The sequence below is a fragment of the Panthera leo genome, chromosome A2 (assembly GCF_018350215.1).
Source record: "Panthera leo isolate Ple1 chromosome A2, P.leo_Ple1_pat1.1, whole genome shotgun sequence".
In the NCBI taxonomy this organism is placed as follows: Eukaryota; Metazoa; Chordata; class Mammalia; order Carnivora; family Felidae; genus Panthera; species Panthera leo.
Genome location: NC_056680.1, coordinates 147,725,783 through 147,743,213, shown reverse-complemented (window position 1 = coordinate 147,743,213; position 17,431 = coordinate 147,725,783). Strand labels below are relative to the sequence as shown.

The window sequence follows — 17,431 nt, the reverse complement described above, 5'->3', positions numbered from 1 at the left end:
AGACAGCTCTGCACTGACAGCAGCAAGCCTGATGTGGGGCTCAAACTCACGAAGCACAAGATCATGACTGGAGCCAAAGCTGGATGCTCAACCCACTGAGCCACCCAGGCGCCCTGGAAAGAGAATCTTAAGCAGGCGCCATTCCCAGCGTGGAGCCCCAGGTGATCGTGAGATCTTGACCTGAGCAGAAATCAAGAGTCAGATGCTTAACGGATGGGGCCACCCAGGCAACCCTAAAGAGGATCTCTTTTTTTTTTTTTTTAATGTTTATTTATTTTGAGAGAGAGCGGGAAAGAATCCACACGTGCGTGCACACACGAGTGTACCAGAGGGGCAGAGAGAGAGGGAGAGAAACAATCCCAAGCAGGCTCCACACTGTCAATACAGAGCCTGACACAGGCCTCCTTCCCACAAACCGTGAGATCATGACCTGAGCTGAGATCAAGCGTCAATCAACCAACTAACTGAGCCAGCCAGGGCCCCCTAAAGAGGATCTATAAAATCCAAAATCAGGAACTCGTATTGAAAGACAGGGCCATGTTCTTCAAAATGCCAGGGAGAAGTTAGTGGACATTTTTATCATGGGTTCCTTCTTAGCGTTGTGTCTTTTTTTCCTCTGGCTATCTTTAAGACTCCTTTGTTCTTTGGTTTTCAGCAACCTGGTGATGATCTGTCTAGGCATTGGTTTTCTCTAGGTTAAAGCTGCTTGGGATTTGTTGGGCTTGTTGAATCTGTGGGTTTATGTTTTTCAATAAATTTAAAAACTTTCGGTCATGATTTCTTCCAATAATTTTCTGCCTCAGTATCTCTCTTCCCTCTCCTCTGTACCTGCAACTACCACGTTGCATGATATTGTCCCATTATGGACAATATGGCCTTGTTCATTTCTCCTTGCAGTTGGCTTTCTTCCTGTGCTTCCTTTCGGATCACTCTGATTTATTCATCTTTGAGTTCCCTGGTCTTTTTTTCTATAGCAGGCATCTGCGGCTAAACCCATCTCGTGATTTGTCCATTTCAGATATTAATTTTTATTAATTTTCTTATTTCCCAGTTAGAGTCACATTTTTCTGCTTTCCCACAAATATAATTGTATGCTGGACACTGTAGATGCTTCACTAGTGAAAATGTGGATTATATTGCCTCACTTCAGAGTGAGTTTTGTTCTGGTCAGCAGCTGATGTACAGGTGGATCGGGCTGATGCTGGAGAGACTTGGTTATGCAAGATCCAGAGTAACCCCTCCCCTACAGCTGGAATAGTCCCTATCCCTGAATCACAACCTTGCTGAGGCCACATCTGAAAGCATGGGGTGTTCAGCAGGTTCTCCCCACACTGACTGAACTCCAGCATCCAATTTCCAATCATCTGGCAACGTCTGGCATTTCCATTCAACTCACGGTCCCACAGTGACAGTTTCCTGCCAAGCTTTGTGGTGTCTGCATCACTCGGTTTTTGACCAAAGGCTCAAAGGCACTCTTTTCAGGCTGACAGGGTGCCTCCTCTGTGTGATCCTCTCTTCCCCACTACCCTACGCCACAAATTCCAGCTGCCTCTACACCTCCAAACTCTCATCTCTGTTCCCTTTGCTTAGAGGCTCCGCTGCTGTCTGCCTACGTTTCACTTCCTTGGGCCATAGCACGGCAGGTGTCCCCCAGGAGGAAGCCAGGATGAACGTGGAATCCACCTCATGTGTTCTCTGCTCTGAACTGAAGGTGCGGACTGAGTCCACCCAGTTGTAGAGCTGCTCACATCATTTCATCATGGCTAGAACCAGAAGTCCCTCATTCTAACTATTTCTGAAATGGCTTTAAAATCTATGATCCTATTTCATCCTTAAAATAAACAGGTGACCTGAAAAGCACCTATTTCCATGACATTAGCAAATCAAGATAGAAAACACTGTAAAACCAGTGTCTAGGCAATAAAGACATTTTATTCAATACACAAATGTTCCTCAAGCACCTACTATGGACACGTGGTAATTGACAGAGGAGCAAAAGGGACTCGGGGGATGTAGTTGCAACCTATAATCTTTCCACTGAGCCACCAATAAAGCACCCAGACTGCACCAAAAAAAAAAAGTCAAATGAATGAGTAAGCAAGAATCGATCATTCAATCCATCAGGAGCATACCTATACTCTTAAAAATGACTACAATTTAGATTCGTGATTTATTTTTTCCGGCAAGTATTCCTATTTGCCATGCAAGAAATTTCATTCCCACACAGTTATATTTTTCAGTTCCCTACGTATACTTTTTTTTCACATTAGTAGGGACTATCTAACCAAGTCACTTCTATTTAGCTATGTCAAATTTGCTTCGGCTACCTCTTAATCGTATTTCCAATTCTCCTGTGGCCAAATCAAATATATTTGCCTGGCACTTGGAGACAGCATATAATAAAATTTCTAAATACCATCTCTGCAGCATCATACCAAACAGTAATATCATTGCTCCAATCTTCAGCAAATCAAAGTGATGCATTTATTCCTTACAGTAATTTTCATCTCTCAAAACAAGCTCTTGACCGGTCATTCACCTCAATATATGCAAGAGATGACTGTACGAAAACGGCCATAAAACTAAGCTACATATGTTTATAAAATACTGTCTAAGAACATTTTAACACTGATTACCTTAATATAGGACTAATTCCAGTGCAGTAAAGCACTTTACAACAGAAGGCCACATACTGTACCTCCTTGATGGCTACATATTGAGAATCTCCTCATTTTCAAGCCTGGCAAAAAAAGTTAAGAGGTCTTCTGAAGATGATAGAAGTTGATGACATCAGCAGCATCCCCTTTCAATAGTAACATTATTCTCTCACTGTTTATGAGCAAGGGAATATCTTAGGTGGTAGATATTTCGTTCCAACCTGTTATTCTGAATCGAGACGGCACCACGTGTAAAAGGACCTTTTACCTGCAGAACATCTTGGATCTTCATCCACACGTCCGCCATATCGTACAATTTGACATCTTCCTGCTGGGCCAGCGGGGTCACAACGGTGTCCTGCAGGTACCCCAGGACCACAGAATGTGCAGTGGCTACAGCGTTAAACTTGTCAAATAGCAACTCCAGCAGTTCTAGAAGTAGCCTGGGGAAAAAAAAGAGATAACGTTGACATACGGACGCCCACGCACACGAGGATGGCTCACAAGGGCCCACACAAAAACCATCAACCTGCGGGGAAGCAACGAGCCACCATGGATAGAGCACATGAGATTTCCACAGACGGATTTCCAACAGTTGTAGGATCTAAGCAGCTTTGGAAATCTAAGCCTCAGTTTCCTCTGCTGCAAACTGGAAGCGACGTAAGAATCTAAAAACCAGTTGTAACGTCCCTAAACCAGCTGGAGCAGCTCAATAAACACATTCCCTTTTTATCACATTTCAGTGATCACCACACTGCTACTCTGTATTCATACAGGCAGTTTCTCTAAGAAATTCAGGCAATTTTTCAGACAACAGCTCAGATGTTACACAGAATATGCTATTTCCCCAGCAATAAATTGGGCACTTTTGTAAGGATACTAATCCTTTTAGTCATGGAAAGCTGTGCCTACCACTCAAACGTATGGCCGAAGTCGCCTGAAAAAAGATACACACCTGCCGAGCAATCTGACTTTCACCACAGGGAGCAGCTTAGGCATCTGCATTATCTCACTTTTCATAGTGAGAGATGCTGGACACATATTATTACATCAATTTTATATACTCAAGGACACAAAATGAGGTTGCGAGGCAGCTGAGCCTAGAACAAAAGTGGATTTCCATGTCAGTGCATTTAGCCACGTACCTCTCGCTATAGTTCTAGAATGTAGATATGTATTCACAGATAGTTCGAAGCTTTATGTCAGGAATGCCAAGTAATTCCTCTATCACGGAGGCTTACAGCTGCACTGATCACCCAGGCTTCGAAGCATCCTTTCCTCCTCTGAACTTGTATTTCATCCCACTTGTAAGGTGCTTATACGTGCCTCATAGAGGTGACTCGATAAATGCGGGTCACAGGTATTTATATAGAGACATTCTAACTCCCTTCTTCATTATTAGTCTTTCAGTGTAGGAACTGCTTTATGCATCTCCGTATACTCAAGGGCATTTAAAACAGTGATCAGCAAATATTTGCTGAATTTAATGTGTATACCATGAAAGAGTCTAGAAAATTCGGAAATGTGACCTTTACTGTATATTGTGGGCTCTCGGTTTGAGATTTCCTAAGTGGACTTAGAAACCAGCCTGAAAAGTAGAAAAGGAAAGCAAAAGAGCTTGTCAGCAGTGTCCATTAACAAGATTTTAGTGCCATAAATAAGAGGTGATAACTACAATTTCATCAAAATGTAGAGCATATTATCCATTCCTATGGCTACTTTACTGCCCAATTACGATAATTAATGTGCCAGTATGACACCCAATAACTATCTTATGATAAAACCCTAATATCTGTTTGACGTTTTAATTTAGATGAGACAGAATCAATAAAAATTTATGTAGTACTCCCAGTTTAGAACACAAATAATCCAGAAATTAAACATTGTATTTATAAATAGGAGCCATTCTACCTTTGGAATTACCTTTTTTTTTTTTTTAATCTTTGAAAGGTCAAGTCCCATTTATGCTCACATATACCTAAAACAATTCTTTCTCATCTGTGTTACTGAAGAAATTTTCAAATATCAGCAGAGGGGTACAAAGTACAGGAAGACGTGCCTAACGTAAGAGCCGAAATAGCTAATTCATCGTAGGGAAATGATCTGCATAAAACAGATACCTGGCATCGTACAGAGTAAATTCCTGATGAAGTGAAGATTCTACTTTTCAAATATTTAAGCTAAGTATGTAAGTCTGTGGTTCACCAATATCAATCCACGGACCACAGTGTACTTTTCAGTGACAGCAAAATAAGAAAAACAGAAACATATATTAACTTTTCACAAAAGTAAATTAATTTGGTATTTTGAGCACTCTCCTGATAGGAAAAATCTCCAGTTGCTTTCTGTCATGATGGCAATTACATTGCCAAAATGTCCTTGACAAAATTAAAACTGAATAACCTCATATTATACCCTAACAGTTTTGAAGTCATATTGATTCAGGACATCCAGAAGCCTGAAGCACACTGGTGTCCAATTTCCCAACGGCACAAAGCTCCAGGTAAAAGCCTGCACACCAGCAACGAAGCAGAAAACACTGGAAACGCAGTGGCTCCTCTGCATGGAGGGGCGCTGCTGTCTGATCATCTCCAGGGCCACCAAGCTCCATGACTGCACATCTTGACCGCCGCTCAAGGACACGAGCAGCTCGGCAACCTGGGACAGTGCTCTATTTAGAAAAGAGACCCAGCAGGGAAGTGAAGTGTAAGATGAGATCCATGGTATCTGTGAGCATCGTGGAAACAGCAGTCCTTTGATAAAATGCAGACTCATTGCCAGCTTCTCTCATTCCTGGACAATCAAGGCCAAGACAGACCTGCTGCAGTATGACCATCATAGCCTTAACACAGGCCTCACAGGGAAGAAGGAAGGGAGAAGAGAAGGGCTGGAAGTGGAAACATTCTACCAGCTCTACCTACATTTGAAACAGTGACCCATTTCAAGGAGAGGGATGCTCTCCTCTGCCTTACCACAGCATGACTATGGCAATATTAATAAAACCCGCGGTTCTTACAGCAAAACTAAAGACGTTTGTGCTGCAAATAATACCATCAGTAAAGTGAAAAGACAACCCACAGAATGAGTGAAAATATCTGGAAGCCATTTATCTGACCAAAGACTTGTATCTAGAATACCTAAAGACTTCATACAACTCATAATAAAAAGATAAACAACCAAATTTTAACATCAAGAGTTTGAATATATTTCTCCAAAGAAAATCTACGAATGACCAATAGGCAAACAAAAGACATTCGACATCATTGGCTATCAGAGAAATGCAAGTCAAAACCATTAAGATCCCGTTTCAGCCCATCAGGATGGCTATTTTCAAAACGACAAACAATAAAAAGTGTTGGTGAAGATGCAGAGAGAAACTAGAACTTTCCATACAGCGCAGGTAGGCGTGTAAAACACTTCAGCTGCTCTGGAAACCTGTCTGTCACTTCCTCAAAACATTAAACATACAATTACCCTACGAACCCAGGAATTCCATTTCTAGGGATAGCCCCGAGAGAAATTAAAAAATACACGTGCACAAAAACTTGTACACAAATGTTCATGGCAGCATGATTCCTAGTAGTAAAATATTATACTAGTAAAATTGTAAAAATGGAAATCATCCAAATATCCATCCACTCCTGAACAGACAAACAAAATGCGGTATATTCATACAATGGATTCTTATTTGGCTATCGACGGGAAAGAAGTGTGGGTGCATGCTACAATATGGAAGAATCTTGAAAACATACGTAGGTAAGTCACGGAAGATACGAATATTTATAAAAAATATCCAGAACAGGCAAATGACAGAAAAAGAAAATATATTCATGGTTACTTCGGTGGGTGGGAACTGACTACTAAAGCATATGGGGTTTATTACATTTTTTTTAACATTTATTTATTTTTAGAGAGAGAGAGAGAGAGAGAGACACACACACACACACACACACACACACACAAAGCATGAGTGGGCGAGGGTCAGAAAGAGGGAGACACAGAATCCGAAGCAGGCTCCATCCGGGCTCTGAGCTGTCAGCACAGAGCCGATACAGGGCTCGAACCCATGAACCATGAGATCATGACCTGAGCTGGAGTCGGACACTTAACTGACTGAGCCACCCAGGTGCCCCTATGAGGGTTTTTTGGTTCTTGTCTGGCAGGGGACAGAAATGTTCTAGAACTAGACAGTGATGCTGGTTGCACAACCCTGTGAATACGCTAAAAACCACTGTGTAGTATATGAATTATATCTCAATATGTCTATTTTAAAAAGAAACCCAGCAGCTATGGCATTTGAGTGAGGACAGTAGGGCCCAAAACCTCCCTTATAATGAAAAAACATAAAACAGTGAAAAAGGAAACTGATGTCTTAAAAAGTAAAATATTACAAAAATGGATTCCTTTGGAGTCTTATTACAGGAGGACATTAACTTTTCTCTTTTGGTTCACTTGTTTTTTGTTTGTTCTTCCTGCTAATGTAAATAACCTATAAGAAATCAAAAGATTCAAATTCCTTCCCAGCATTGATAATTCTTACATTTCTTTATGGAAAACAAAAGTCAACGTCTCCAAGTGTTCCCATCTGTAAAAACAAAGTATTAATTGATACCTTCTCTAGAGCTCTCACCGAACTGCTGGAAACAGCACAGTAGAAAATGGACAGAACTCGGTAGAGGAAAGGGCGTTCAGACCCTCCCTGTCTGGGTTTCTGGCCTGAGCAACTCTGAAGATGACGCTTACCTTTCCTGAGAGTGAGAGATGATTCAAGCGAAGGCAGAAATTTGGAAGGAGAGATGGTGGGTTTAGATCTGGTTCAGTCTAAGGTGTTATGTATTTAAGCACTTGGATATGCAAGTCTGGAGCTCAGGGGAGAGAATGACATTGGAAATTTTTAAAATGATAAACATTTGAGAGGATGAGATCACTCGGGGATAATATGCAAAGTAAGTAAGGCAGGCGAGGTCCACAGCCAACACTTCCCAAAATAGCAGCATTGAAAAGATGGTAAGGAAGGAGCTAGGGAGGAAGAACGAAACCAGGAGAGAAAACTGTAGAAGACAAAGGAGAAGAGAAGCAGCCAAGCTACACGGAGGTCAGAGAAGGTAAGGACGGAGAACTGTACGACTCACAGGTCCCAGCGACCTTGGCAAGAAGGATTCCTGAACTCAGCAGTGGGATGAGGAGTGAATGGCTAATAAGGAAAAAGTAACCAAAGTTAAAACGCACGCTTTGCGAAAGGCGCACCATTCCTCACCAACATATGCACTCCTTAAAAAAGAAAGACCACTCCCTCCCGATGCGCCGAAGAACAAGAGAGATTGGGAATCACTCACATAAATAGGACATAAATCCACACTGATCTGGCTCAATTTAAAGCCGGCAGGAATCAACTGAAACAAGTTAATATTCACAGACACTCTCCAACTGCCCACACAACACGAGATGGAGAAAACACGTCTTTTGCCTTCCGCTGCAGATATACCCAGGGTCACCCAAACACACAGAGCCCCGCTGAAATCATTCCCTACTCCCACCACAAAATTTAAATAAATAAGAGAAATAAGACATTACACTGCAGATAGTTCAGCTGCTTAAATCGTATCAGGCTCAAGGCTTCACCACTGATCTAAAAGACAACAGACAGAATCAATAAGCTACTAGAGACTCCTTACACCGAACTCAACGAGAAAAGGTCTCTTATACGAAGACGCCCAAGAATGTCGGAGATTAAAATTTCAATTAATTGCAATTTCTACCCTTCAGAAGAAAAGAACACACATTCTCTCTCACACACACACCACAGAGGTTACGTCTGGAGCCACAGAATAGGATGCTGTAACGGCAACACGACATCACAGCGGGTGAAGAAAAATGTTAATCCCGGGATGGCAAGACAGTATAAATGCCACTGAGAACTGTGGACTTGAAGCCTGCTCTCTGCTGCACGTCCGTGGGACCTTCAACACGTCATGCAGGCCTTCCCAATCGCAAGCTCCTCAAACACAAACTTCTTCGATTGCAATTTCCTAATCACAGATGGTGAGAATTACATGCAAAAACTATGTAAAAAGTATACTCAAAAAGCAACCCCGGAGGCTCCTGGGTGGCTCAGTCAGTTAAGTGTCCAGCTCTCGGTTGCGGCTCAGGTCATGATCTCACAGTTTGTGTGACTGAGCCCTGCATCAGGCTCTGCGCTGACACAGCGGAGCCTGCTTGGGATTCTCTCTACCTCTCTCTCTGTCTCTGCCCCTCCCCTGTCTCTCTCTCCATCTCTCTCTATCCCTCCCCTGCTCATTCTGTCTCTCACTGCCCCTTCCCCTGCACTCACTCTCTCTCTCAAAATAAATAAACTTAAAAAGAAAAACAAACCTAAAACAACATAAACTATTTTCTGTACCTTTAACAGTCACCATCTGGAGGGGGTGGGACGTGCAGAAGACACAAGAGACGCTCCAGATGTTTCCATGGCCCAGCTGAGTCTCTGTCCCTCCCACAGCTCAGTTAGTAAAACCCGGCTTGTATTCCGTGACATGTTCCAGCATGATCCCAATAAAACTCCCTCTTTAATTTAGTTGGAGTTGGGGTCTGTCACTGGTAACTAATGGAGGCCTAACTCACAGAATAAGAGCCAATTCCTTCATTCCTCTGGGATTCTATAATCCCTCCAAAAAGAGATGCTCCCAATGGACAGAGAGAAGTGACAAAATAGTGACATGCATGGCCTCCCGGACTAGAAAGTAAGGACAGAGTCCTTGGTTAATGCTTCCTTATAACCACCCGCCTCCCCCAACGCATGGCCCAATGCCCAGAATGGAAACAGTCGAATGTCGTGGGTGCCCCGGCTCAGGGGTAAAGGAATGAGCAGTAGAAGGTGGCAATATTAGGAGAAGTCTAGGATCAGAGACACTGGCCAGGGGTCCTCTTCATGGGGCTGGTGGCTAAAGGTGTCACAATGGAAGCGAGCTCTGAAACAGCAGGGCTGGAGTAGGAGGGGAAAGAGAATGATGACCACAGGGGACGAGGGCCATGACAAAGACCACTACACCCACCACAGACAGACACACTGATCCCATGCTGGGCACTGTGCCAAGTGCTGTGCTTGGATTGGCTCATTTAAACCTCTGGATGACCCCGTGAGGAAGGTGCCGCTTTTATCCGCATATTACGGACCAGGAGACTACAACACAGACAAGGTGCAAGCAAAGCCCTCGGTTGTAGAGGATGTTCCTTTTCAGGGGTATTAGGAAAAAAAAGGAAGTCATTTTTCAAAAGAGGCCAAAGAGGTATCAGTACTGTACAAGGCCAAGGAAACCGGGCTGGAAAGAGTGTCAGTAGAACAGTCTATACCTGCCTCTGCCTTCTCACTGCAAACTGGTTTCTGTCCCCGGCACGCTACTAAAACAACTCTTGCGGAAGTCTCCCACATTCATTTTGCTCCATCTCATAGACACCCTTTCTTTAAATAAGTACAGCACTGGTTTCTACGGACTACTCTCAATCCTCCTGGAAACACTGCCTCCCACTGGTCCACAACGCGATACTCCTCGGCTCTCCTCCTCCCTCTGGTTGCTCCTCCTCGGGAACCTCTTCCTCCTCTCCTGAATGGCTGTGCACTCCTCTCAATCCTCACACTCTCTCTGGGTGAGCTCGCTCAGCACGGCCTTCAATTTCCCACCTACTAACGATGCCTAAACCCATCTTCTGGCCAGTTCACTCTCCTGAGCTCTGGACCTCAAACCTCACAGGTCTCAAACAGAACTCATCCTGTCGCTCCCCAAACCTACTCCTCCGCGGCCCCTACACCAGTGAATGGTACCACTTGCCCCAGCAAATCACCCTCACCTCCTTTCTTCCCCCAGATCCAATCAGTGACCACGTTCCTCTACTTCTACTCCTGTGCTATCTCTCAGATGGACCACGGTGCTCCAATGCCACTGCTACCCTGCTAATGCAGGCCATACCATCCACAAAAACAGCCTTCAAACTGGTCTGCTTTCCTCCGGTCCTTCCCTCTCCCTCTCTAGACTGTATACTAAGAGAGGGTAAGAACTGTGTCCAATTTATCACTGTATTCCAACATTTGCCATAATGTTCAGCATATGATAGGCAGTATGTATTTGTTGAAGGAATGAAACAAATGAGCTCCAGCAGGTCGGGGAGAGAGGGAGAGAGGCCTGGTTATAGATAACAAGGTGAGGAAATACATTTACGAATTATAATCTCCTAGTTTTATTTTTTATGTTTTATAGCCTCCTAGTTTTAGAAGACCACAATAAAAAAAAAATATTCCACATGTAACTATCCTCTCAAAAAGATAACCTTACCAACCTTAACATGAGAATCAAAAGAAGTATAGTTCAAGCTGAAAGATACACGCACTCAGAGCTAACATTAATAATACTGCAATAAAATCCATTTTGTGTTAAAAAAGAAAAAAGAGGGGCGCCTGGGTGGCGCAGTCGGTTAAGCGTCCGACTTCAGCCAGGTCACGATCTCGCGGTCCGTGAGTTCGAGCCCCGCGTCAGGCTCTGGGCTGATGGCTCGGAGCCTGGAGCCTGTTTCCGATTCTGTGTCTCCCTCTCTCTCTGCCCCTCCCCCGTTCATGCTCTGTCTCTCTCTGTCCCAAAAATAAATAAAAAATGTTGGAAAAAAAAAAAAAAAATTAAAAAAAAGAAAAAAGAAAAAAGAAACACATAAGTGTCAAGTTGAAGAAAGCGCTTGTTCTTTAAACATACATGCGATGTACCTGGCAGGTTTTTAAAACAGCCCTCTTGTAAGTAACATGTTACTTACTTCCCGATCTTGCACTAACCTCCCACCTGCAGCCACCCCAATCTGTGTCATTGCCAAGAAACAGAAGGAGAAAATGTGGAGGAACAGGTACAGTTGCAAGGGGCAAGAAGTGTCTATGGTCTAGAGCTGGATCATCAAGCTGTGAAAAATGCTCAACATTTAAGGTGAGATACGACTATCTGAATCTAAACTTAACATCCAGGGAACCTTGAATTAGTCATTTGGCTGGAAAACCCATGCCTGCAGCCAAGAAGCTGCCTTACTCGGTCACGAAGCAGACACACACACGAGGTAGAAAATCGGTTCCGTTCTACTACTTATCTGCAGAGACTTTAATATCAGGGTTCTGCATTTTCCCACTGACAGACCAAGGCAAACACCACAGAGTATTTATTTTCCTACCACTATGCTCTAAAAGATAAGAAGAGACTGAACTCGGAGCTTAGGTCTTACATGAAAAAGGAAAAGAAACTGATCATCAATTATTTCCTATCAAAACGGTCTCAGTTTTACATGTCTCTACCTCACATACACAGTTTCATAATAGGCTTGGCTGAACTAGCAGTTTTCTTTTCAAACAGGACAGAGACCCCCATTTAATCTTCAGGGTTATCTAATGCCTACTTTTAAAGGCAGAGTAAGTTTTGCCACTTATTAATAACAATCTTCATGTAAAAAGAAGTTACTATTTGAGGAGTGCTGACTAATTCTCCATCTGTGCAATGAAAAGAACGGGAAAAACCATTAGCAACATAGACACGGAGCAAAAGGAAGAACACTGAGCTGGGCCCCGGCTCTGGCGACTCTCCTCCTGTGTCACTTCCCTGACAAGTTGGCCTCTTGTGCTCAGTTTCTGAATTCTCAGTACACAAGCGCAAATGAATTTTTAATTCTAACAGAGGGCAAACTAGTGACTAAAATTAGAAAACAGACCCAGGCCTTCTTCCTTTTAATTAAAGTATCGGGGTCATTTTTTCCACAGCCTTTCCCAGGATAACCTCCTCGGTTGCAGGTGCTGGGAATGCTGGACGCCACTTGCACAAGAGTGACACTGGATCACGATCTCACACCGTACGCAAACATCAACTCTAAATGGGTTGAAGACCTGAACGTAGACCTGAAACCATAAAACTCTTAGGAAAAAACAGAGGTAAGCGCTTTGACATCAATCAGCCTTGGCAACGATTTTTTGGATCTGACACCACAAGCAAAGGCAGCAAAAGTGAAAACACACAAGTGGGACTACATCAAATTAAAAAGTTTCAGCACGGCACAGGAAACCCCCAGCAAAATGAGAAGCTGCCTACAGGATGGAAGAAAATATGTGTAAATGACACATCTGATAAAGAGTTAATATCTAAGATTTTGGGGCGCCTGGGTGGCTTAGTCAGTTGAGCATTTGACCCTTGATATCAGCTCAGGTTGTGATCTCGCCTCGCGGTCATGAGATCAAGCCCTATGTTGGGCTCTGCAGTCAGGCTTCCTGGGATTCTCTCTCCCTCTCTCTCTCTGCCCTTCCCCCACTCATTCTCTCTCTCTCTCCCTCCCTCCCTCCGCTTCTGCCTCCTCTCCCCTGCTTACTCTCCCTCTGTAAGATAAAAAAATTCAAATAAGGGGCACCGGGGTGGCTCAGTCGGTTGAGCGTCCGACTTCAGCTCAGGTCACGATCTCGCGGTCCGTGGGTTCGAGCCCCGCATCGGGCTCTGGGCTGATGGCTCAGAGCCTGGAGCCTGCTTCCGATTCTGTGTCTCCCTCTCTCTCTCTGCCCCTCCCCCGTTCATGCTCTGTCTCTCTCTGTCTCAAAAATAAAAACGTTAAAAAAAATTTTTTTTTAAATAAAAAATAAAATTCAAATAAATAAATAAAAATAAGCAGAGAGCTAAATATTAAGACATTTTTCCAAAGAAGACATATAAATGACCAAAAGGTACATAAAATGGTGCTCAACATTACTCATCACCAGGGAAACGCAAATCAAAACCACAATGAGATACCACACCTCACATCTGTCAGAATGGCCTTTAACAAATGACAACAAGAAAACCAACAAAAAAAAAAAATATGAAAAATAGTATGAGAAATAGTATGAGGGCTTCTCAACAATTTAAAAATACAACTACCACGTGATCGAGCAATTCCACATCCGAGTATCTATCCCAAAGGAAATGAAAACAGGATCTCAAAAAGATGTCTGAGCTCTCATCCTCACTGCAGTGCTGCTCACAACAGCTAAGACAGGACAACTTCAGTGTCCATCAATGGATGAACGCATAAAGAAGATGCAGTGTGTGTGTGTGTGTGTGTGTGTGTGTGTGTGTGTGTGTACACGTTCAACAGAATATGTTCTTGTGATGAGAAAGAGGGACATCCTGTCATTTGTGACAACCCTCATAATACTTGAGGGTACTATGATAAGTGAAATAAATCCAACAAACACAAATACTGTACATTCTCACATACGTGGAATCTAAAAAAGCCAAACTCAAAGAAACAGACTGGAATGGTATCTGCCAGGGGCTAGGGGTAGAGAAAATGGGGTGACGGTCAAATAGTATAAACTTCCAGCTCCAAGATGAGTTAAGTTCTGGGTAGCTAATGTATAGGAGGTGACTGTAGTTAATGCCATATTATACACATGAAAATCGCCAAGGGTGGATCTTAAGCTCTGACCACAAAAAGGAAAATGGTATTTAATTGATGTGATACAGCTGTTAGCTAATGCTACAGTGATAGTCATTTTGCAACATATGAGGGTGTCCTTATATATTGTTCTACGTCTTAAATTTATGCCATGTTGTAGGTCAACTACACCTCACTAAAGCTAGGGGGAAAACACCTCTCCCCCATTCCGAAATAATATTCATCAGAGTGGAACAATAGAAAAATTATCCATAAATCCACTTCTCAGCGATACCTGAAGATGTTAGGTGTGTATTTTTAGTACGAGAATGTGCAAGGTCTCTAGGGGAGTTACTCAGGTATCTAAGTCATCTGTTTAATTCTCACGCGAGCTAATTAAGATCCATTTACTCTGTGGCTGCTGATCATACTTCCTAACATGTCCAGCTATCTCTGAGAGGCCTGTCATTGATCACCACGGGGGGTCGGGGGGGGGTGGGGGGGAGAATGGATACGTCAGTGCAAATACCGCCTTTCTCCGGTGGAAAAACAAAATCGGCCCAGGAAGGGGTCAGGAGCATCATCTTTATGTAAGACAGAAGGCAAACTTGCACGATGAAAAGACAGTGCTTCCACTCCTCTTTCTACCACCACCAACTGCTGAGTTATTTGAGCGTTCCCATTTCCTTGGGCAAATCTGGGATTAATAATAATGTCCCTACCTGTGATGACGCCAAAAGTGAGGCTCACTCAGGTGAGATACTGGATGACAAACTGCTTTGCAAAGCATAAATGCCACCAAACTACCAACCGGTGTGATTATCTGTAATGTTATAAAGAGTGTTCTCAAACTTTGGCATGCCTGAGAATTACCTAAGGCAAGACTCCTGTGGGGCCCTGCACCCAGAGATTCCAATTTAATCACCCCGCCCTTTCTAACTTTCAAATGGCATTGGTGACGCTGATCTTCCGGTATGCAGTGTGGGGATTTTTTTTTAAAAATTCACAGCCTCTTATTTATAAATCACCTTTTTGGCAACTTTTTCTTATTCATTCATTAAACTTCTTGGGCATTTAATATGTGCTCAGCCCTATATCAGGCTGCAAACACAAAGTTAAGCCCCCTTTTACAAAAATCACAATGCGATGTGATTAAGAGACCATGATAATGGAATGGGCCAGGAGTTAGAAGAGCCCATAAAGTATGACATCCCAAGGGATACCACCGTCAACATCAATGAGGAAAGACTGTCATTTGACACAAGTTTTTTGTCCGTGTGTTTCTTCAACGAAAGACCTAATGTCAGTTTGAATGTGGAATACCTTCCATCGAACACCAAGTGCACAGAAAATAAGACCTAAGGCAGCTCCCACTATCTGCCACATAGAGGAGTGGTCCTGACGCCGCGTGATGGCTATCACCTAAATGTTATCAATATCCCACGAAACAGATTTTACCTGTCATCCCTACAACTGGCATGATCCCTAATTTGACCCTGCAAACCCTGCAAAAACAAGAGAAATCAAAAGCAGCGTTTGTTTGTTTTTATTACCCTGACAAATATAAAGATGTAAACGATGTGACATTAAGCCCTGTCCCATTTAGCCAAACATGTTTACAAGAGAGTAATGAACATTACTAACTCACCTGATATGTTATGAAGCTATTACCAATTTATTTATTAAGTCTTACCAGGAACCTACAGAGGTTTGGAACCAGTACCATGTTCCGTGGTAATAAAGTTTATGTTTTAGTTAACAATTGGTATATTAAGTCCCACATGTAAAGAATTAACTCCTTTCATCTATTCTAAAAATATTGCAATAAAGCTGCAGGGGATATATTCTAGTCAAAGAATAGTGGAATTTCTTCTGTATGTCGCTAGTTCATCCTATCTATCCATCCTTCAGTGTTTAACAGTTGAGTATATTTAAAGCATGTTCTCACTGATATGTGTAATCAAAAGGAGAGATTTAATCAAATGATACCATAATCACTGAAGTTAAATTTACTTGCTTCCCGCTTGCTTTGATTCGAATTAACTACTCATCTAAATTACATCAAGGCCCTCCCTGATTCCAAACATGTCCAGGTGCTACGTGTGGTGCCCGGGAATGGCCTCAAGCAGCCACAAGGACAAATGCCTGACCTTCCTGCAACGCTGCTCCAAATGACTTTTCGGTCGAATACAATGACCAATCCCACATAATCCTACATTTCAGATACTTAGGAGAAGAACTACTAATAGAGAAATAAAAAATGAAAGGCAATGCTACTTCTTTAAAAAAAGAAACATATGCCTGACTCTAGCCACAGATCTGAATGAACCATGAGAAGTGTTTCATTTGTCTTTTCATAAACACTGCATTTGAACGACAAAACTAATCTTGGGGACTGAGCCTTTAGACTTCCTTATAGACAGAATTACTGTGTAAGGATGCCCTATTGTATCAGTATGCCCTCATTCCAAGTTCTGACCTCTGAGTTTTAAAAATATTCTTAAAGCTTATTTTTTTTTAGCTTTTAGAGCAGTAATTCAATGATTTATGCAAACCTCCCAGGCTTCACTGACTGACAAACCAGGGGGGAAAAAAATAGTTTTAGGAAATGAGGCAAATACCAACCTTGAAAAAAAAACATGACTATAAAGTAAATGATTCAGTGTTAGAATTATTCTGCAAGCATTCAGCTAACACTCACAATCAATTACATGGCAGATACATAGAAGACACAAATGAAAGGGGGCATACAGCCCATTATAATACAGTTCATTAGTGTTATATCCGCTTAAAAGTGGTGTGGCCACTCCTTCAGATTCCAGGTGTATCAAAGACATAAATATTACAAATGAGACTACATAAATACCAGAAAAAAGTTGAGAAATTTTACTTATACTCTAAGAGTGGGGAATATCTAAGTTTAACACAAAACTCAGAAGGTTTGAAAGAAAACACTGATAAATACAGCCTCATTGAAACAAAAACTGTAATATATAATGCCTACATGGCCAGATATCATAAACAAAGTCAAAGGAGAAAAGTGAGGGGAAATTATAAAATAAATCTCAAGGAACTAGTTTTCTTAATAAATAAAGAGTTCCCACAAGTCAGTAATAATAATAATAATAAATACCAGAAAAGTAGGTAGTTCGCTGAAAGGGAATAAACATTATTTGAACTCTGTATTATTGAAAATTACAAATTTTAAAAAGGAAAAAGAACAGGAAAATAAACCACCCTGTATCTAGAACACTACTTCAGGAAATATCATTTACAACTAATAATATATTATCTGTATCTCCACCCACTCTCAATTCAGATTATTTTGAAGTAATATATTCAGATACAACCCAGGTATC

The 17,431-nt window shown here is 42.2% G+C and overlaps 1 protein-coding gene across 5 annotated transcripts in view; it reads right to left on the bottom strand.

Moving 5' to 3' along the window:
- EXOC4 (exocyst complex component 4) overlaps positions 1–17,431 on the bottom strand; it is a 750,505-nt gene that overhangs the window by 646,547 nt on the left and 86,527 nt on the right. For all 5 annotated transcript variants that reach the window (XR_006198787.1, XM_042925097.1, XM_042925116.1 and 2 more), the window contains exon 7: positions 2,926–3,100. Coding sequence is in view for 4 of the 5 variants with exons in the window: in XM_042925097.1 (XP_042781031.1) it covers positions 2,926–3,100 (175 nt within the window). In the remaining variant the exon portion in view is untranslated. The remainder of the gene's footprint in view (positions 1–2,925; positions 3,101–17,431) is intronic.